The sequence below is a fragment of the Salvelinus namaycush genome, chromosome 3 (genome assembly GCF_016432855.1).
Source record: "Salvelinus namaycush isolate Seneca chromosome 3, SaNama_1.0, whole genome shotgun sequence".
In the NCBI taxonomy this organism is placed as follows: domain Eukaryota; kingdom Metazoa; phylum Chordata; class Actinopteri; order Salmoniformes; family Salmonidae; genus Salvelinus; species Salvelinus namaycush.
In genome coordinates this window covers 36,841,512-36,864,461 of record NC_052309.1, presented here as the reverse complement: position 1 = coordinate 36,864,461, position 22,950 = coordinate 36,841,512, and the positions used below count along the sequence as shown (strand labels likewise).

The 22,950-nt window shown below is 40.7% G+C and overlaps 2 protein-coding genes across 2 annotated transcripts; both read right to left on the bottom strand.

The window, feature by feature from the left end:
• Window positions 1-883: 883 nt before the first annotated feature.
• On the bottom strand, window positions 884-7,271 carry htr3a (5-hydroxytryptamine (serotonin) receptor 3A). The gene is made up of 9 exons (XM_038988471.1): window positions 7,202-7,271; window positions 6,878-7,041; window positions 6,724-6,768; window positions 6,391-6,500; window positions 5,949-6,118; window positions 4,961-5,121; window positions 3,865-4,075; window positions 1,617-1,853; window positions 884-1,197 (listed from the first exon to the last, which is right to left on the bottom strand). Exons 1-9 carry the CDS (start codon window positions 7,269-7,271, stop codon window positions 884-886), a joined length of 1,482 nt encoding a protein of 493 aa, XP_038844399.1.
• A 1,884-nt stretch (window positions 7,272-9,155) lies between these two features.
• Window positions 9,156-14,269, bottom strand: htr3b (5-hydroxytryptamine (serotonin) receptor 3B). Its single transcript, XM_038988470.1, has 8 exons — window positions 14,075-14,269; window positions 13,772-13,816; window positions 12,665-12,774; window positions 11,714-11,883; window positions 11,257-11,414; window positions 10,262-10,472; window positions 9,835-10,044; window positions 9,156-9,421 (listed from the first exon to the last, which is right to left on the bottom strand). The coding sequence occupies exons 1-8, from the start codon at window positions 14,267-14,269 to the stop codon at window positions 9,156-9,158; spliced, it is 1,365 nt and encodes a 454-aa protein (XP_038844398.1).
• Window positions 14,270-22,950: the final 8,681 nt, after the last annotated feature.

Sequence of the window (22,950 nt, the reverse complement as noted above, 5' to 3'; positions counted from 1 at the left end):
TAACTGAAGGAGTGAAGTTGATCTTGGAATATACAGACTATGCCATTTAAAAGCAAATGCAAGCAAATCGCAAAACCTCTCCTCCATAAGTAAATAAAGCTTGAAGAGATATAAAAAAACATTATGAAATATGCTTAGAGCTCATTGCTCCCCAACTATATTACACATTATTGGACATACAAAATCTAAGGTATGGCATATTTATTTATTTTATGTGCATGGCACCATGTCGACTATTATTAAGATATGGTTTCCTTCACATCAATACAGCTGTTGGTGCACATTAGTAGATGATTTTGAAAAAAAGTGAATAATGCATGAAATATTGTGCCATATAAACTAGCATACTTTATTTTGTAGTTGTATTGTGTGTATTTCGTTGTATTTTAAATGTGTGTGACTGTCCTTGTCTATCAGTGTTTTGTTACTTGTCATGTGTTGTGTTTTTTCTGGACCCCGGAAAGAGTAGCTGTGTCTGCAAAAGCTGCGGATCCAAATAAACAAATATAAATACACCTGTACGCTGACAAAGGATACAATATCTGAACTTTTTCAACAGTTCTTTAGGCCTTTCCTAGGTAATCAAGACCCAAACAATACACAGAGCAGTAAGATAGACAGTATTAGAAAGGGGCAACTGGCTAAGGGAAATGAGTGTAAACTATACCATCATCCAATCTATCATCTTTCCCCTCGTTCCTCTACTCCCAAGAATTACCCCAGACTCAAACGACCCCCTACTTTACCTCCACCATGAGGCTCAACTGAATAGATCGACCTCAATAAAACGCTTTGTATCAGGCACGCTTTAGCCCTCTATGTCCCCTTCTCCACAGTAAGGCCCTCCACCTTCACCGTCAGGCCCTCCTCCACTGTGAGGCCCTCAGGCATACTGCCACACGGACCAGAGGGTCCCCAGGGTGATGCTGTAGGCCAGCATGGCCACCAGGTAGACCCTGAAGAGCAGCACGTCCAGCACGTAGCCCACCTGCAGCCACTCCTTGGCGATGTCCCGGGACTCGTCCCTCTTCTCCAGGAAGCCGCGGATAGATGAGATTTCCTGCAGGATGTTGTCCATGACGGGCGGCGTGTTGTCACGCACCACAGACAGGCCCCCCAGACCCCGCTCCATGATGTCCCCGCCACCACGGCCGCTCTCACAGGTGTGGTGAAGGTGGTGGTGGTGGTTGCATCGAGCTGCAAGGGGTCACACAGGGAGAGAGTGAGGGGGGGGGGTCATATAACACGATTTATTTGTATTTTGAGTATCCAATGTTGTGTTGAGCTTGTGGAGCTAAATGTATATATTGGCTCAAAAAGACAGACATTTTACCGTATATTGACTATTTCCAAAGTGGGAAAACAAAACTGTAAATGTATATTTGTATCCTTTTCTCGCTCTACGATAGGTGTCGTAATGCTGCTGCATTTTTTTCAATCAATGAATACTGCTGAGAGAGAGAATTCTATAGTGCCTTAGATCCTTCAGCTCACCATGATCTACTGCCCAGGTCTTTCTTGTCCCTCTCCCTCCCTTCCTTTCTCCTTCCCTTCCTTCCTTCCTGCCCCTTCTTTCATACCCTTCTTCCTACCCAACCCTCCTGTAGATGAATTACCTGGGCTGATGTTGTTCTCTTTGTAGTGGCCCAGATGGTCGGAGTCCCTGGACAGCATGGAGCACAGGCTGTGTTTGTTGCGGATGCAGAGGAGGACTGTGGCCCGCTCCAGTACCAAGTGTTTGAGCCACTGGGGTACGTGGGGCTGCAGGTCCTGCTTATGCACCAGTCGCACTATCAACACCGTCTCTGTCAGGCTGATCACCAACAGGGCCATGCACACTACAAAGTATACACCTAGAGAGAGAAGGAAAGATCGATATTACCTCTGCACACTGCAATGTACAGCCCAAATTGCATCCTATTCCCTATGTAGTACACTACTTTTGATCAGGGCCTTTTGACCAGGGCCCCAACAAACATTAGTCCTTCACCACTTACTCAAGCTTGCAATCCCAACCTTAATGACAAATCTGAGCCAATAATGCACCAGCTGCATTTCCAGTGGTGTAAAAAAATACTTCAAAGTACTACTCAAGTATTTTTTGGGGTGGTATCTGTACTTTACTAGTTATATTTTTTTTATATATTTCTTTTACCCCAATACATTTCTAAAGAAAATATGTACTTTTTGCTCCCATAGATTTTCCCTGACACCCAAAAGTACTTGTTTAATTTCAAATGCTTAGCAGGAGAGGAAATTATCAAATTCATGAACTTATCTAGAGAACATGTGGTCATCCCTACTGCCTCTGAAATGACGGACTCACTAAACACAAATGCTTCATTTGTAAATTATGTTGGAGTGGGCCCCTGGCTATCTGTAAACAACAACAAAACAAGAAAATCATACCGTCTGGTTTGCTTAATATATTTGAAAGGATTTATAGCGTTTACTTTTGATGCTTAAGTATATTTAAAACCAAATAATTTTACACTTTTACTCAAGTTGTATTTTATTGGGTGGCTTTCACTTGAGTCATTTTCTATTAAAGTTCCAATGCAGCTGTTTTTATCTCAACATCAAATCATTTCTGGTTAACAATGAAGTACCTTACTAACCACGTGTCCATCTGCAGTTTTTATGCGAGTAAAGTCATACCGTAAAAAAAAAGAATCAGGACAGCTGTGATGGAAACCGGAAGTTTCGGTCCAATTTTTTAAATACAGACAGATAATTTGTTTGTCCGACATGGTGGGATCTTTTTGTCTGTAAAAAATTACTTATGCGAGAAATGGTTGTGGAAATGCCTTCATGCGCAAATATTGACATAATAACCATTATACCAAAGTAAACTTGGAGTCACGAGATGATTTGTTGTGTGGTCCTCCAACTATGGCTCGGGGAAACCATGCAGTTTATTAATCTACAGATTTAAATAAGTGATGAACTTCACTAGGTGGTGAAAGTGGAAGGTGATGAACTTGATGCTCATTTCCAATAAATATCAAGGGTCTTATTCTGGTGACATGAAGATTGATGCTTGACTGCCATTTGACAAATACAAATATTCTCACTATTATCCATAATACTCTCATCATGTATACTAGCCTACCCGCACAGCCTAACCGCACTGTATCTGCGAACTGTTGCCTAGAGCGTACGTAACACCAAAGTAGGCACATTTGCTATTTAACGCAACCGTTTTTGTGACAAAACTATCAGTTGAGTTGAAAAGGCGATGGAAACACATTGAACTTTCGATTTTTATTCGGTACAAGAAAACGAAAAATTACATTTTGTGTGCTCTACGTCATCACGCACTGATTTATCCACAAGTTTGTTCGGTGGAAACGCCACTGGTGGGAAAATGTGCAGATTTTCTTTATGCAGATTTTCGAATATTTGCATGAAAGTCAATCTCCAACTGGATGGAAACCTAGCTACTGTGATTGTTTTCAATTAAAATGGTAAAAAAGAAACAAATAGCTTCTAAGAGCAAATTCTCAAGCAAGAATTTGAGTGGGGAAAACAGAAAATTTGCCGTTATTGGCAGAGAGGTTTGAAACTCTTTCTTATTGGTCTAATAACTAATTTACCGCATGGTGATATCATCGTGGAAGGCCAAAATGTCCTCCCACCAAAACAGGCTGACATTTCAGGCTTTTCAAACAGCTCTTACACTCAAAGGGCATTATCATCCTTTTCACAATTTCAGGGTATTATTCCAAACTCATAGTATGGAAATGTATATAAAACACAGGTAAATCATGTTTTTGACTGCACTGGGACTTTAAGATATCCTTGCTTTTACTCAAGTATGACAATTGGGTACTTTTTGCACCACTGTGCATTTCTCTATCTGACCTATGAGCGGCGTCCCGATGGCGGTGGCGGGCAGCGTGTCAGAGACAATGATGAGGAAGACGGAGTAGCCCAGAAGCAGTGTGATCTTGAAGGACACCCTCTCTCCACTGTCCGGAGGGAGATAGAAGCCCACCAGGTCCATCACCATCAGGAAGATGCTGGGCAGCAGCAGGTTCACAGTGTAGAACAGAGGTCTGCGTCGGATCACCACCTGATGACGTTCATCATGATCATCATCAATAGAGCAGTAATTAACATAAATTAGTCATGAATAGGTATGTACGCACTTCCACATCTATAGTAGTTACAGATATCTGGCAGAACAATGTTTTGATGGTAGACAACAATATACCCACAAGTTCTAGCAATGACCCTGAAAGTGAGGTGGGAGTGCAGACTCTATAGATCACCTATAGATCCTCAGTCATATACTTTTGTTAATTTTCAGAAAAGTAAGCCTGTTTTCTTTTTATGACGCATAAGAAAAACAGCCATTCTCAATACATATTTAATGCAGCTCAAGATGTTATAATAAAGCCTCTTGCAGTAGAGGTCAAAGTAAATATCCTCATATAGTTCTATATTATAGTATCTAGTATATCTTCTCACTGAAGGTCTTGCCTTTCTGTCAGGTTCAGTTGGCTTTGAATAAATGGATTAAGCGAAGATATTGTGTACATGTAGGTGTTGAGGGGGTTTTGAATAATTCAAAAGTATACCATACTGAATATAATTTTAACAGGTGTAGATACTTGCTAAATTGATGTGGTGATCTTTGCCAACCCTATATTGTGCTCTTTTAACTATTGCCATTTATTTAATCATCACGCACAGGGTTGCAAGAAAACTTTCCCCAAATTCCCAGGTTTTCCAGAAATCCTGGTTGGAAGATTCCTGGAATCAGGAGGGAATAAGCACAAAAACCAGGATTTATGGAAAACCTGGGAATTTGGGGAAAGTTTTTTGCAACAAAAATGTTGCAACCCTAACCATTCTTCTACTTGACTAGGTCAGTCATTGCCAAATAATATATTTCCATAACCTGTCTTGAATACATATATACAAGGTAATGAATGATTATATTATGCACACTCACATTGAACTTCATCTCTGCATAGGAGTCAATGTTGTCCAGACTGAAGCGCTTGTATTTAGACAGGACATGTAGCAGCTCCCACTCCCCCTGGTTCATGAAGACACTCTTGTCCACCTTGAGTTCCTCTGCGCTCCTCATCAGTTTGAGATCAATGTCATTAACTACAGACACAGAGGAGACAGAGACCAGTGGGTTCAGATCAATGTATATTATGTAATGGACATTATCAACTGTACCCTGCCACAGATTATTTTGTCGTTTTTTAGCGGGGTGAAAATGGTACGTAGCATCTGGCACTGATGACATAGAAGACATTTATATTGAGGTTATTTTGAAACAAAAGTAGAAGACAAATTACATCTGTTCTTCCTAATTCCAGAAACTATCAAGATGGAAGTAACAAAACAATAGAGGACTAAGACTGAGTGAGGGCATGAAAGGGCATTCTTACCTGGTACTTATGTGCAGTTGTCTACAGTACTTAAGTAAAAATACTTTAAAGTACTACTTAAGTAGTTTTGGGGGGTATCTGTACTTTACTATTTATATTTTTGACAACTTTTACTTTTACTTCACTACATGAAAATAATGTAGTTTTTACTCCATACATTTTCCTTGACTCAAAGTGTTGGCGTCGGCCGCTGGCTATCCATAAACTACAAAAAAATAAGAACATTGTGCCGTCTGGTTTGCTTAATATAAGGAATGTGCAACGATTTATACTTTTACTTTTGATACATAAGTCTATTTTTTGCAATTCAATTTACTTTTGGTCCTTAAGTATATTTTAAACCAAATACTTTGTATTTTACTCAAGTAGTATTTTACTGGGTGACATTCACTTTTACTTGAGTCATTTTCTATTAAGATATCTTTACTTTTACTCGAGTATGACAATCGGGTACTTTTCCCACCACTGCTGTATGTGCAGTTGAAAAGCCTTACCTCACATGCAAATTACTATACAACTAAATAATACATGTCTTACGGGTATGGAGCCAGCTCTGAAAGGTCAGGCTGCAGTTCTGGACGTCGAAGGGGAAGTTGTAGATGTTGAGAGTGCAGGCGGTCACCACCTGGATAGGCTTGTAGTTGCGCACTAGTCCATAATGGGTCACGTACACATAGGGAATGTCCGGAGACTTCCCCACATCCACACTGAGAGATTACGAAACACAACAACTCAAAGCAAAAAGATGCGAAAAATATGTTTGTGGCTGATTCAAACAACTAATATTTTAGCGTAGGCTAACTCACACTTTACACTTTACTTTTGTAATGCTTTATCAAAGTATCAAATTTTGTCAGTTTACATCAGAAGATAAATTATACTCTTTTATACAGAATTTTATTTGACTAAAATGATGTTATCTGTATGGCCTCATGCGTTGTCCTACCACCACAATAACGAAACACTGTAGGCTACTTACAACTCGTTGATTAGTATGTCAGGCACCCACACATTCGCAGTCGGTATGGACATTTGATTCACATCATCAAAGTCCTCTGGGTTCCATACCAAGAATTCGTCTGTCCATTCCTGATAAAGACTTATAGCATTATTTCCTGATACAGAGTTATAGCATAAGCGCAATAAGCATGGTCTAGTATTAATAATTCATTAATGAATTAATAAGTATTGTATAACGGCTTATAACTAGTTCTGCTGTATTTTTAGGAATGTTTTAAATGCTTGGAAACTTTTTCAACAAAATCCATTAGTTTAAATAGTTATTTTACTGTTACAAATAGTTATGTCTTACCTGCCTGTACCATATATATGTTGTCAGAACCTGGTTCTTCTCATCCTGTTGTAAAACACAGCAGCACACAGAGGAAATAGTGAAGATCTACAAAGGCTACACACTATTAGCTCAGTATACTGAACTCTTCTACTATGTGATTTATACGACATACCACACTGAGGATAGAGTACACCATAAGGTCGATGGCCACCATTGTGCAATTTCGCCAGTTACGCACGGGTCGCACACCCTTCTTGTACCCAGCACTCAAGTATTCGGAGAGACGTACCAAGGTGGCATTGGCAAAGCGTCCGGTATTATTGCTCAGTTTCTTGACTAAAACCAGTAAAACACATTGTTACAACATACGGATTTAAACATAATGCTATCCACTGAAATGCAACATATTAAGGGTTGTACAATTATTATGTTGTGTTAGCCTATAGAAAATAGCAACCTCCGTCAAAAACGCCACAGCCTATATGGAATGATTTACCTGTGCAGGCTCTCGCGGTGCCTTGAATCAGAAGCAAGACCAGCGCTGTCCAGAGTGCTGAAACTCTCATTGTGACCAAAGTTTCACTTCACCGCCTTAAGCTTGCCAATAATGAGCAGCGCTCAGCTTTGAGATGTAGCGGTCAACTGGCGCCGCCCGAGACCCATATTCAGGATTGTTGACTGTAGCCCAGTGTCTACTGTATCATATATTAGTTCAATTATGTTTCCTGAATTCTGGATAAGGCTGGTTTAGCCAGCTGATGTAACTATGAATATGAGGGTGTGTCCATCGTTAATTTGATGATGGGGATTGGAATCAGTGGTGGTTATGTCACCACCTACCCTGAGCAGATAACTCCGAGCAATCATACTATTTACAGTATCTGATCGTGTAGCCAGATGTCTCTGTCCGGATCAAGTTTCATGTGGGATATTGGCATTTTTCCTTCAACTCAATCCTCAATATCTTTCATACCGTGGGGAAATTATTGATCTCTATAAAATTCCAAACACAGTATGATGTAGGCCAAGTCTATGATCTAGTTGTATGTAACCTACAACTGCGTTAAGACATTGATTTCCTGAACATACAGAAAATTATAGGCCTATTTTCTCTTGAGCTTGCTTCTCAACATTGGCATATGGGAGGTCAAGTGCAGATCGGTTTTCTCTTCTCTCACTAACAAGACCGAACTGACATTTGATACTGATGTTAGACATCATTTTGTTCATTAGGTTAGCCTATCATTTAAATCAGTTGATATCTTAAACTGTGTATGTTGGGGAAATACGTACTGTAAGCTATAAAAAAAAATAGAGAGTCGTACACGTATATATAACTCCCAGTAATTTATTGGGTAAAACGCCAACATTTCAGCATCACTGTGCCTTCTTCAGGGTAATGACATTACACTAAATCATTTTCTCTGGGTGTGCGCCAGCTCATGCTTTTAATTAGGGGAAACATGTACTGAAATCTACAACAACATTGAATTTATGACTTTTATTATGTGATTGGACGAGATAATACTATTGGAAAAATAATGTCCATTTATGACACACACAACAACACTTGAAAATATGTAGTCTCTTTTATTAAGGATTAACATTGCAGGCTATGTTAAAAGCGTACAGGTGTATTAAGAGCAAATTAGCCATTTTCTTGGCAATAAACATTTACTCACTGTACTGGCTGGAGGCTTTGATATGATTCTAAAACATCTATATCCCTGTATAACACCAGCTAAAAACAGGATAAACAATCAAACCAAGAGCCACAGTTGATTTAAAAAAAACTTGCAACAGGACTTGCTTGATATGATGGGGAATAAGAAGTTACATCACAAGTATGAATGTACAACATAACATTACAGCAAACAATAACCATTATTCATTTCTCTCCTCAACTCAGGGGTGGCCATACAACCGGTTGTAATGTGATCTGCTCAAAGAAAAATGTCTGCTGTTCAAGTGAAAATTCTATTTACAAAGATTGTTCCCAGCCAAGGGTTTTATGAGTAGCTCATGTGTCTTTTTATGACTATCAGTGAGCCAACAGGGAATGCAGTTGCCTAAGCTTTGAATGTGCTTTATTGATTTGGTACGAGTTTCAGGGGATTATGGTGATTCAAGTTAATGTGGAATAACATCACATTGACGTTACGGAACGTGCCCGGAGAATAGGAGTAAGATATCTTTTTATGAAGATCTTCAGTTGAAGGAATATGTTAATAGATCAGCCCATATTGATTTATGGGCACCATCTTCCAATTGTACATGGGAATACAGTGTTCACTCAATAGCTTCTAGCTACAGTATCAAAAGAAAGGGGGAGAAAAGGGATCACGTCGCCCTCATCAATAACCCTAAAAAGACTTAAAAATATTAATTTTTCTGCAATAAAATGTTTTCTCCTCATGCCGATAACACTTGAACAACAATTCCTCCTCTCCTCATGCAGAGCTCCAGCTGGCCCACAGTAACAGCAGAGTGCTGGCGTAGACGACCAGGATGAGCAGGTAGACTCGGAAAAGAAGGATGTCCACCTTGCAGCAGAGGGCCACCCAGTCGGCCTGGGCCGAATCGTCACTCTCCCCTTCTTGCAGGTAAAGTCGCAGGGCCACCACCTCCTGGAGCAGCCTCTCCAGCTGTGGAGCACTCTCCTGGAGCTCACTCAGGGACAGTAGGTCCTCCTCTGGAGCCAGGTCAAACTCATAGCCTGGAGGGACAACATGAACTGTAAGTGGGGTGATAAAGGGTGATGATGGGGTTGGACAAATTAATGTCCAAAGAGAACAGATCTATTTTTTCCCCAAAGACAAGATTTTGCTGCTACATCGCAAACTTATCAAGGTAAATGATTAGGTGTATGTGTAGACATACTGTAAAGATGTATAATGTATATGATTCATTTGATGTTAACACAGAGGAAGCTAGAGATGTTGTCAACATGTAAACGTGTCAGAGCTGGCCATTACAAATGAAAGAGAATCAGAAATCTGAGGTAAATAAATCTGTGATAAGTTAGGAAAACAACCACCTGCTAAGTGTTTGTTTCTCATACCTAGTCACTCTCTTATGTCCTATGACCTAGAAATACAAAGCTTCTCAACAACACAGCCTCCCTCTCACCCCCACACTGATCCACGTCGACCAGCGTTTTGACAGAGGTGAAGTTGCTTTCGAGGAAGGTCTGGCTGGACGAGCCGTACTTGTCGAGGAGGCAGGCGGACACTGACATCTCCTTGACCTCCTTCTCGTTGTGGTGGAGGAGCTTCACCACAAAGATGGAGATGGATAAATTCAGCACAAGCAGCGCCATGCAGACCGCAAAGAACACACCTGTAGGATGGAGAACACCAAACATCAACAACATCTGTTAGAAAAGGACAAGTCTTCTTTTTTCCCCAAGACATGTCTCAAGATGTCTTCATAAATATGTCTCAAGACATTTCACAAAGCATTGGCCATGGCTGGGTATGAATGGCATGCTTGGTGTGTCAAACAATATTAGAGAAAGTTCAAAACAAAGATGAGGAAAGGAGCTGGTGTAGGATACCTATGAGTGGTGTTCTGATGGTGGTGGCAGGCATCTCGTTCATCAGGTTGACCCTGAAGACAGTGTAGCCCAGGAGGATGCTGGTCTTAAAGGTGATACGGGTGCCACTGTTGGGCGGCAGATAGAAGCTGATGATGTCCACCACCATGAGGAAGATGCTGGGGATGAGCAGACTCACCACGTACAGCAGGGGGCGCCGGCGGATCAACACCTGACCAGTGGGGGGGAGCAAGATGAAGAGAGAGAGCGGGAAAAAGTGAGAGCGGGAAAGAGTGAGCGAATTTGACTTTGATTGATTTCAACTCACTTTCCTCAACTGAACCCACAAGAAAACTCTATTCGATAGTATTACCCTCCTATTCTCCTCCGGGTGCCCAAAAACACACAAATCCCCTCAACAACCACTTTTACAATGAGCCATAGTGTAAATGTAACCCAACCAGCCCTGCTGGATAGACACTCCATCATTAAGTGCCCTCCTGAGCTGAATGTAGAACAGCAGCCTTGCCTAGCCTATCTTCGCAGACCCACCTGCGCAGGGCCAAGAGCCCATTTCTCTGGCAGAACAAGACGGCCATTGATCAGCTGCCACAGAGACAGCCTCATTATGGTGCCTCTCTCTCTCAGCATGCTGGACGCGCCTCAGCCTCATCTATTAGCATTAGCGCTTAATCCCGTCTGTGAAGCCCTGGCTGATCCCTTTAACTTCCTCACAGCAGGAGGACAAGGAGGATGGGATGGGGAAAAAACGACTGTCGCTACTCAATCTGCTTTAATTGTCATTGTACAGTCACATTCTCCCTACAAGAGAAGTGTGTACTTTTTTGTTGCATAGACATCAAACCGTTTAGAAAATCCCACTATCACACCTATTCACATATGTTATATTTACCGACTGGCTGGATATGCATTGCTGTGTAAATCGATATAGATGGCACTAGACGTATAGGTCATATTTGTATTATTTAAATGACTGTTAAAAGGTAGGCACACACGTTGAACTGGATGTGGGCGTAGTCTCTGTCGTCCAGGCGGAGATGCCAGTAGCGGGAGGGTACAGACAACAGCTCCCACTCACCATCGTCCATAAACGACTTCTGATCATTTGCGATCTCCTCCGCACTCCTCCACAGTGTCAGGTTCACCTCATTCACTGCATACACAATGGTAAAGGTCAAGGGACGGAGTTTAAGGACACAAGCCTTAATGACACTCAGTCAATATGACCTGCTATTGATTTGATATTTATATCAAATGATTAACTACTGTAATTTACTAAATACTGTATGTATGGTAGCCTAATGCATGCATTTTGTCTATGAAAAGATATTCCATTACTATTTTGCACTTCTAATTGTGTGTTACTGCCACGTCATCCATCTGTGCAGATCCAGATGTGTAGTCATTTGACTGGGTAGCTACGTTAGCATGTTTACATCTCTCTAGGCTAACCTGAGTGAAGCCAGCTGCGGAAAGTCAGAGTGCAGTTCTGCTTATCGAAGGGGAAGGCGTACAGCTCCAGGTCACATGCAGACACCACCTGGATGGGTTTGTTGTTCTTCACCATCCCGGACGAGTTGACATACACATAGGGGATGGCAGGGGACTCCCCTACATCCACACTAACAGGGGGAAGACCACAGACTTATGGGTAAGATGGGAGTTCCAGCTGCTTACAGTATGTTGAACATGAGACACTGACCCCAACATGCTGACCAGACCGCGTGTGCGCCATTGTGTGCATGTTAATTTTGTCCATCCACACCAGACGCAATCAGGACACGCAGGTTGAAATATGAAAACAAACTCTGAACCAACTATATTAATTTGGGGACAGGTCGAAAAGCAAACATGTATGGTAATTTAGCTAACTAGCTTGCTGTTGCTAGCCAATTTGTCCTGGGATATAAACATTGGGTTGTTATTTTGCCTGAAATGCACAAGGTCCTCTACTCTATTAATCCACATATAAAAGGGTAAACCGAGTTTGTTTCTAGTAATCCCTCCTCCTTCAGGCTTATTCTTCTTCATTGGACTTTATATGGTGGTTGGCAACCAACTCTAAGGTGCATTACCACCACCGACTGGAGTGTGGACCTCAGTTCATCTTTCAATAACCCACATGGGTGAGGAGATGGGAGAGGTGGGACTTGCAGTGCATCAAGCATCACTAATAGAACCAAGTTCTATTTTAGCGCCTGGATGCAATGATTTAATAACATGTATGTGTAAATGTATTTTTCAACGCACGAGTGGTCAGCATGTTAGGGTCAGCACACTTGTCTGTCATTTTAAAGTAAAAGGCCAAATATTTAACATTTCTGAGAAGAGTCTGAGGGTATTGAGTAATCCAATGACATGTTATGTAATTTGAACAGGAATACATACAGTGTCAAATCTTACAATTCACTGATGATGAGATCGGGCACCCATATAGCGTCAGAGGACAGGGAGATCTCAGTGATCCCGTCAAACTCCTCGGGGTCCCACACCAGGAACTCATCGGTCCAGATCTGACATCACAAACGGGAAACGCATCACAAGACCATTCATATGAAGTACATGACAGATGGGTGCATGACTGTTTTGGCATTCAACAACGCAATTGTTGCATGCCAAACAAGGTTGAAGTTGCATTTGTTGAAGCAGGCTCCCTGTCTTCCAGACAGACATGTTATACAGTGCCTTCAGAAAGTATTCATACCCCTTGACTTATTTTGTGTTATAGCCTGAATTTTTCTCTCACCCATCTACACACTACCCCATAATAGCAAACTGAAAACATGTGTTTAGAAATGTTTGCAAATGTATTGAAAATGAAATACAGAAATATCTAATTTACGTAAGTATTCAAATACATGTTAGAGTCATCTTTGGCAGTGATTACAACAGCTGTGAGTCTTTCTGGGTAAGTCTCTAAGATCTTTGCACACCTGGATTGTACAATATTTGCCCGTTATTGTTTTCAAAATTCTTCAAGCTCTGTCAAATTGGTTGTTGGTCATTGCTAGACAACCATTTTCAAGTTTTGCCATATATTTTCAATCAAATTTAAGTCAAAACTGTGACTCAACCACTTGAGAATATTCACTGTCTTCTTGGTAAGCAACTCAAGTGTAGATTTGGCCTTGTGTTTTAGGTTATTGTCCTGCTGAAAGGTGAATTCATCTCTGTGTCTGATGGAAAGCAGACTGAACCAGGTTTTCCTCTAGGATTCTGCCTATGCTTAGCTCCATTCCATTTCTTCTTTTATCCTGAAAAACTCCCCAGTCCTTGAAGGAAAATTCCACCCAAAAACTATCTTTTGGTATTTGTTTCATTAGTCCATTGTTGATATAGTACCAAACGGTTTTGCTTGTCAGCAATCAAGTTTTTAATATATGTAACTTTCAAAATACGTATTTATATGTTTTGAAAGTTACATACAGTATCTTGAAGACTTGATTGCTGACAAGCAAAACCGTTTGGGACTATCATTAACACCAATAGAAGAAGACAATTCATACCAACCTGCCGGTACCAAATGCTTGTGGTTACTTGCTGGGTCTTTCCATCCTGTAAAAAGTAGATTTGTATTATATTTTTGTGTGTAAATTGTTTGGGCAGATTATTGAAATGTTTAGATACAAATGGTCAAAATGTATTTATTGAAACAAGATTAACATTTCACACAAAAATAAAAATCGATAATTTTGACAATGTTTTCATTTCTTGTGTTACATATTACCAGAAGCATGGCAGGTAATTGTATTGTATTTTATATTTAAATAATGAAGGATTTAGATAAGGCCGTATAGAGTTATTTTTCTTTACCACATCAAGGACCGACTGCAGTATGAGGTCTATGTGGATGAGTGTGGGTCTGGTCCAGTTCTGAACAGGTCTCACTCCACAGTCGTATTTACGCAGGAGGGTCCTGGTGAGCTGGTTCAGAGCAGACCTCTTGGGTTTATCTGCTACCTGTTCAGCTAGAGGGGCTGAATGGAAGTCAAGTAGTAAATCAATCATATGAAATTCAACTCATTGATATATAGGGTTACAAAATGTTCTATAGTTTTTCAAAAATGTCCAGGTTTTCCAGAAATCCTGGTAGGAGCATTCAGAATTTCCTGCTTATTCCCTCCCGTTTCCAGGAATCTTCCAACTGGGATTTCTGGGAAAGTTAACTAAATTGAGCAACCCTATTTCTATCAAATAAAACGCAAACCCTGTCCATCTTGTATATGACAAAAGTCTACCTGAAAATGTACGGTATTAATCTATTCTCAACATGATTATTGTGTCAAAAATGTTAATTTAAGACCATTAATTCAATGTGCTATGTTTACAGACATTGTGACATGTCTCCACAATGGTTAACTCCACTACTAAGAATGAAAAACATGTATATTAAACATAATGAAGAAACATATTATTATTAAATAAAACATATTTTCAGATTGGGTTGCAAAATTCCAGTAACTTTCCCCAAATTCCCAGGTTTTCCAGAAATCCCAGTTGGAATATTCCTGGAATCAGGAAGGAATAAACAGGAAATCCAGGAATCCTCCAGCCAGGATTTCTGGGAATTTTGAGGAAATTATCGGAATTTTGCAACCCTAGTTTCAGAGTTGGTTAAAACCCTGAGATTCAAACGGATGGACTGTCTGTGATCATACAATTGGATTTACAGGATAGGAAGCTCAAAGAAGGGTTGCATTAAGTCATACATTTGCAATAAAATAACAAATAGCATTATAATAAAACACACTCCGACAGAGTAAAGATTTAAGCTAAAAATGTATTTGAAAACCGTTACTAGGTCCACTGTCTCATTAACATGTCAATCATCTTTAAATGTAAAGTTGCTTGTTTCATGTAGACAATTCTTAATAGCACTGACTGGTAAACTGGTCTTTAATGTTTTGTATTTAATTCATCATTATGGATATTTAATCCAAAACTAATTGTAGAAGAGGAAAACTGTGTGAGTAAATCTTACCTGAGCTTAGTAGAAGCCAGAGAATAGATATCATGTTGAGCAACCAGTTGCAGATCCCCAATCAGTTTTATACACCTAAATCTCCCCTTCAAAATGTTGTAATGTCAGATGATCTTCAAAGTAATTTTCCTTTCTTTCTGTTTCTTTTCGTTCTAAAATGTATTCTGGATAGTTTAAGATGTCTCTTCTTTACTCGCTTTCAACAGTAAATGGACCTGTGTGGGAAAGTTTGAGTGGCATCTGTATTGATTTTCTATTAACATGGTAAGTTGATACTTTTTTTAAGGAGTGAGGCAGACCCACTCCTTTGGTATTGAGGCAGTGCAGAGGTGAAAGATGGCTGTAGATGGCTAGTTACATAACTGCTGATTGATTTACTAAAGTAGAGTTTGTAGAATGTTATGTCCCTTGTCGAATGAGGTGAATGAAGCTACAGCAGCCAAGGGGATGATGTCTGGTGTCATTTTTTATGTCTGGGGTCATTTTTGCTTGTTTTTTCTCTTCTCCAAATAGCATTTTAGAGTTTTAAAATTAAGTAGAAATGCAGTAAATGAGCTTCAACTAAAGATTCCTTGGAAGAACCCCCCCTTGCCTATACAGTAGGTGCACATACTTCAAAACAGTTTAGGCTAACGTTTATTTATCCTTGTAATGATGTATCAATAATTTGTCTGAAGGATATTTGTCCATTGCCGTAACCGCGCGCACCCACGTTGGTTGCGCGCGCCCGTTTTTTGGACAGGCGAATACCCTCTTCTCAGCTCTGCTTGGGTGTGGCTGTTTGAGAGATGGACTTTTTTTTAAATCCGAAGTGTAGGCATTTGGGGGAAATAAACGAGACATTCGGCCTTTTCTGCCATGAGAGTTGAACAACAGAGTGAACATGGGGAAAACAACGAATTCGGTGAGCACTAAGTAACGGAGTGGAATGAAAATGCAACAAGTGACATTTCAAAAAACTTCAACCTTGCATGAGATCGTTAACTAACCAAAAGAGATACATCCTACATTTTCTGTGTAGATAGCCACTAAATAATATCACGACACGACCTTATTCCTTTGTGAAACAGTGAATGACACATTTGTTTCAACTTATCTCAAGTGTGGGAGATTCTATTTGTTTCTAAACTGTTGTCACAAAGTATTCTGTCTGACCTACAAATATGTTTGAAATGGCGTCTCGTTCAACGTATCACAACAACCAGGTGGAAAAATAGTTATGTTATTGTCATAAATCTTTGCAATAACTGTAATTAGCGAAAGGTAGTCTGTCAAAAGCACTAACAACATGCATAGCCTACACATCGTTTTGGAATATACCTGTATCCTACTAGCGTACTAAACTCCATTCCATGGTGAAGAAAGTTTATGATGAACTTCACCATGGAGTGGAGTTTAGTCTGCTAGTGTCCTACTAACCGAACAAAACCCCACCAGCTTCAACTCATTATGTTTCATCATAAACAATTCCCATTTGTTGTGTTTCACACTAATTTGCTCACTGTATCTATTGGTTATTTATTCTATTTTGTAACAGTGGAATGCAAGGCCAGGCAAATTACACATTACGTTTCACAAAGTACATGATAAGATTTATGGCATTTGGGATAGAGTTTTAGTGAGTTGGTCCACTATTTGGCTAGTAATTAATCAACATGTCTCTAGCCCATTTATAGCCCCCATTTATAGCTTGACATAACTGTGTTCCCCCCCCCCCCCCCCCCCCCCCCCTCCCCCCCAATTAAAGGTTCAAGTGGCTTTTTGTGTATGTCAGGAAAAACATCCACTGCCGTTGTCACTTAAACCCTAGCTATCATTTCAGGGCCCAAAATAGAGGCTGACCAAGACCACAGCTCTCCATATATGTCTGCCACACTGTTACCCTGACATTTCCACCTGCTGCTATTGGGGGGGGGGGCTTTATATAGCCTCATGCCTCTCAGCTGACACACACACATATATATATAATTTTAACTGTTTAGCCACTACTGTTCTGGTGTATCATTTCAAAACCTCAGCTATGGCTGGTTAAGGATACTTTAAGTTATATTGTATTAGGTATAAATGGATCATGACTCCTGTACACTATGAGTGAATGATGTTGAACATATTTACCAGGCTGTGGACTTATGTGAGACTTATCTGATCTTGCAAACTGGCAAACAATGGGCATAGCAACATTTTAGTTGGTTCCATCCCATTCATGTAGTACTTGTAATTGTTTTGGGCAATGTTTCCCGAACTGATCCTTGTGACCCTCAGCTGTTCTACATTTTTTATCTAATCCACTAGCACACCTGATTCAACTAGACAACTAATCAGGTGTTTTAGTGTTGGAATAGATCAAATATGTGCAGGGCCAGGACCGGTTCGGGAAACATTGGGTTAGAGTACGTGGTGGAATATATAGCCTCACATAGACTCCTATTTACTTCCAACAACACTACTCCAGTTGAAAATTGACCTCGAAATATGGACTAGAAATGAAATCCGCACAAATCATATTTCTTTGTTCCCTCAACCTGGCACTGCCCATATGGAAAATAATCATACAAATCAAATAAAAATCTTGTATGGCCGAAGAACATTATTTGTACAAAATCTAATAAGGATCTGGTAAGAATATGTTTTTTCTTATATGTCAATGGTGTATTTGTCTATGTGACTTATATGCCTTAAATTACATACACAATTGAATACATGATTGTGGTGAATTCCCTATGAAGATATGGTATGATATATGTGAGACAAAATATATGAATAACGAGTCATCTATGAGTATTATAAGAAAGTGTATAATCTGAGAATGTAACCTCTACAAAAGAAATGCTTTCCTTATAGGTTTCACAGTTTTTTATTTGTTGACTTGTAAAAAAAAAACAATGACAATTACTATAAGAAAAATACATAGATTTTAATTTAAAGACATGCGTTTCCATGGTTAAGGATGGGCAGCACCTACTACTGGACAGTTGATTTATCCACAGCAGGGGTCTCCAACAGTTGGATTGTGAGCTAGCCCGCCTATGAGTAGCTCGCCGAACAATTCTGAAAGTGCATGTCTTTTTCACGTTCCACCACAAACTGTGATAAACAAATCATTCAAGTATCAGATACTTCAAGCTCCTATACTATCAGAGTATGTGAGTGGAGTGGACCAGTCGGAAACCTCACTCATCGCTCATGGAGCGGTCTTTGCGCATCGCTCAAAATCCTTTCCCCTGCTTGGCAAAAGATCAGTCAGACGTCACAGGGAAAAGAACTGCTCCTCCAAATTCCCTCCATTCATTGTGTGTTTAAAAAGTTAATTTAACAAACACCCCATCTACTTTTGTGACTATGTACCATTTGGCTTTGATGTAGGCTATCATAAGAAGCTTCAACATGTCGTAGGCTATTAAACAAGGACCTAGCTGATGAAATGCAGTGGTTGTTATAAAAAAAAAAAACTTGCTTTTTCTCTGATTGTTTGATCACATACTTTTGACTCACATTTTACAGTTGGTAGACAACTATAGCACTGTTACAAACTCTTTTGTTAACAATATCCTGTATAAAAATCAAAACGTCTCCGATGCTGCTGCATGGGCTCATTCTTTGTCTTGCTATCAATTACACAGGCTGTGTGACCTATTTCTCGACTCGTATCAATAAGTCTGCACTTTAGTGGTGGGATAGGCTAAATAAATACAACATAATATGCCTAATTAAAAAGGAAATGAAAATGGTGGGCAGAGCATGCCCAAAGCTTGTGACTGAGTGGCAAAGAAGCGAAATTGGAGTGAAGGCCAACGGGCCAATATAAAAAAAAATCTGCTCCTCATTCCACTCCAGCTCCACTCCGCTCACATTCTCTGCATACCATCAAATCCACATTGACATTATCCCACCCCTAATATCCTCAATTGGCTTAAAAAGCCAAAGGTAACGTTATCTACCAATTAATTTCCAGCAATATTGCCCCTGTATGTCTGTGTGGTGCATGCGTTTGTCTATCATTCTCTTCGAGGAGCCAGTTAGCGATCATGATAACTATCTTCTGGGTTGACAGAAAGACTACCCAAAACCTTCTGTTTGAAACAATCAGTTGTGTTGTGACAATGTAGGGATGGTATACAGAAGATAACCCTATTTGGTAAAAGACCAAGTCCGTATTATGTCAAGAACAGCTCAAATAAGCAAAGAGAAATGACAGTCCATCATTACTTTAAGACATGACGGTCAGTCAATATGAAACATTTTAAAATCTTTAAAAGTTTCTTCAAGTGGAGTCGCAAAAACCATCAAGCGCAATGATGAAACTGGCTCTCATGAGGACCGCCACAGGAATGGAAGACCCAGAGTTACCTCTGCTGAAGAGGATAAGTTCATTAGAGTTACGAGCCTCAGAAATTGCAGCACAAATTAAACCCTCACAGAGTTCAAGTAACAGACACATCTCAACATCAACTGTTCATAGGAGACTGCGTGAATCAGGCCTTCATTGTCAGATTGCTGAAAAGAAACGGCCACCAATAAGGCCACCAATAAGAAGAAGAGATTTGCTTGGGCCAAGAAACACGAGAAATGGACATTAGACCGGTGGAAATCTGTCCTTTTGTTTGATGAGTCCAAATTTGAGATTTTTGGTTCAAACCGCTGTGTCTTTGTGAGACGCAGAGTAGGTGAATGGATGATCTCCGCATGTGTGGTTCCCACCGTGAAGCATGGAGGCGTAATGGTGTGGGGGTGCTTTGCTGGTGACACTGTCTGTAAATAATTTTTAATTCAAGGCACTCTTAACCAGCATGGCTACCACAGCATTCTGAAGTGATATGCCATCCCATCTGGTTTGCGCTTAGTGGGGCAATCTTTTTTTTTTTTTTTTTTTTTTTTTTAAATATTTTATCCCATTTTCTCCCCAATTTTCGTGGTATCCAATCGCTAGTAATTACTACCTTGTCTCATCGCTACAACTCCCGTACGGGCTCGGGAGAGACGAAGGTCGAAAGCCATGCGTCCTCCGAAGCACAACCCAACCAGCCGTACTGCTTCTTAACACAGCGCGCCTCCAACCCGGAAGCCAGCCGCACCAATGTGTCGGAGGAAACACCGTGTACCTGGCCCCCTTGGTTGGCGCGCACTGCGCCCGGCCCGCCACAGGAGTCGCTGGAGCGCGATGAGACAAGGATATCCCTACCGGCCAAACCCTCCCTAACCCGGACGACGCTATGCCAATTGTGCGTCGCCCCACGGACCTCCCGGTCGCGGCCGGCTGCGACAGAGCCTGGGCGCGAACCCAGAGACTCTGGTGGCGCAGTTAGCACTGCGATGCAGTGCCCTAGACCACTGCGCCACCCGGGAGGCCAATCATTTGTTTTTCAACAGGACAATGACCCAACATACCTCCAGGCTATTTGACCAAGAAGGAGAGTGATAGAGTGCTGCATCAGATGACCTGGCCTCTACAATCACCTGACCTCAACTCAATTGAGATGGTTTGGGATGAGTTCAACCGCAGAGTGAAGGAAAAGCAGCCAAAAAGTGCTCATCATATGTGGAAACTCCTTCAAGACTGTTGGAAGAGCATTCCAGGTGAAGGGAATGCCAAGAGTGTGCAAAGCTGTTAAGGCAAAAGGTGGCTACTTTGAAGAATCTAAAATATATTTTGATTTGTTTAACACTTTTTTGGTTACTACATGATTCCATATGTGTTATTTCATAGTTCTAATGTCTTCACTATTATTCTACAATGTAGAAAATAGTAAAAGTAAAGAAAAACCCTTGAATGAGTAGGTGTGCCCAAACTTTTGACCGGTACTGTATACAGTGCATTCGGAAAGTATTCAGACCCCTTGACTTTTTCCACATTCCACGTTATAACCTTATTCTAAAATGTATTAAATTGCTTTTTTTCTCATCAGTTTACACACAATACCTCATAATGACAAAGCAAAAAATGTTTTTTATATTTTTTTGTGAATGTAGATATATTTATAAAAAAATATATATCACATTTACATAAGTATTCAGACCCTTTGCTCTGTAATTTGTTGAAGCACCTTTGGCAGCGGTTACAGCCTCGAGTCTTCTTGGGTATGACGTTACAAGGTTGGCACACCTGTATTTGGGGAGTTTCTCACATTCTTCGCTGCAGATCCTCTCAAGCTCTGTCAGGTTGGATGGGGAGCGTCACTGCACAGCTATTTTCAGGTCTCTCCAGAGATGTTAGATCGGGTTCAAGTCCGGGCTCTGGCTGGGCCACTCAAGGACATTGAGACTTGTCCTGAAGCCACTCCTGCATTGTCTTGGCTGTGTGCTTAGGGTCGTTGTCCTGTTGGAAGGTGAAGCTTCACCCCAGTCTGAGGTCCTGAGCACTCTGAAGCAGGTTTTCATCAAGGATCTCTCTGTACTTTTCTCTGTTCATCTTTTCCTCGATCCTGACTAGTCTCCCAGCCCCTGCCGCTGCCCCCACCATGCTTCACCGTAGGGATGGTGCCAGGTTTCCTCCATCCCTTTTGATTTAAAAATAACTTTCCATACATGTTTGCCCATGGAAGAAGTAGTCAGAAAGTGACTTTTTGGACCTGAATGCCAATACATTCAGGAGGTAAATGTGCTCAAAGTTGACCCATTTTGCATACCATACCATGATACATCCATGTCTTCGTCACTGGAAAAGATAGTTGTTTGTTATCATTTAAAAGCTTATGAACAGGGTTGTCAAACTATTTGATAATTTCTTGCCTTAAACGTAGATTATCTAAAAACACTTTTTTGTGTTGTGCCCTCCATCAGTTGAAACACATGCTCTTGAATACACTCTTTGTTTACCATATGTTTGACGCCCCTGAATTAGTGTCTAAGATTACAACTGTGAGATGTCATGCTTACACCATTAGTCAATGAGTATGAACTAGTTGAAAAGAGAACCTGCATATTGTACATATGAGCTATGAAGATTTCAGGTTGTTATTGCAAATGAGTTCTCAGTGACTTACCTGCTTAAATGGTAAAATAGTGTCCATTGTCCCGGCCATCTTTATCAGCTGGCTCCCTCACCAGGCTTATGACTCTTTAGATAACCTATTTCTCTCTGTCCCCATTGGAACAGATCCTTTAGAAGGACTCAGTCACGTAGAGGTGAAACTTAAGGTGACGGTTTATCTCTGCTTTAGCTGCTATGTCTTTAGTCAGAGTTATCAGAAACCGACTGGCACAAGGCCAGGGTAGAGCTATAGTTCTTGGAAAGGTCCCATTGTAATGCCCACTCTCTGATACCAGGTCAGCCAGGGGGACATCAGCCATGCTGTTGGACTGCTGACCACACAGCCTCCAGAGGAGGGCCAGGGGACTGAGGAGACCGCAGACACAGAAGCCAACAGGGAGACCCAGAAAAGTAGGCCGGAATTTGGGAAGGAAAGGAGAAAAATGCTGAGGGTCTGGTGATAAACAAAAAATATTATTTGTTTCCCAATGCAAACTGATATCTGATGTTGAATACATAAAATCTATGCTTTGTGTTGTGACTCATTCTAAAATGTCCTCAGGGGCTCCACCTAAAGATGACCTTCAGACAGCCATCGAGCTCAGCTTGCAAGAATCCCAGGCTGAGGAGATAGAGCTCAACAGGTATAGTAGTGGTATTGTAGTCCAGTACCTCACTATCGCCCCTTAGCTTGCTGTTTTCTTGCTGAACAAAGTCACCAGTTAAGTAATCTCTCAATTA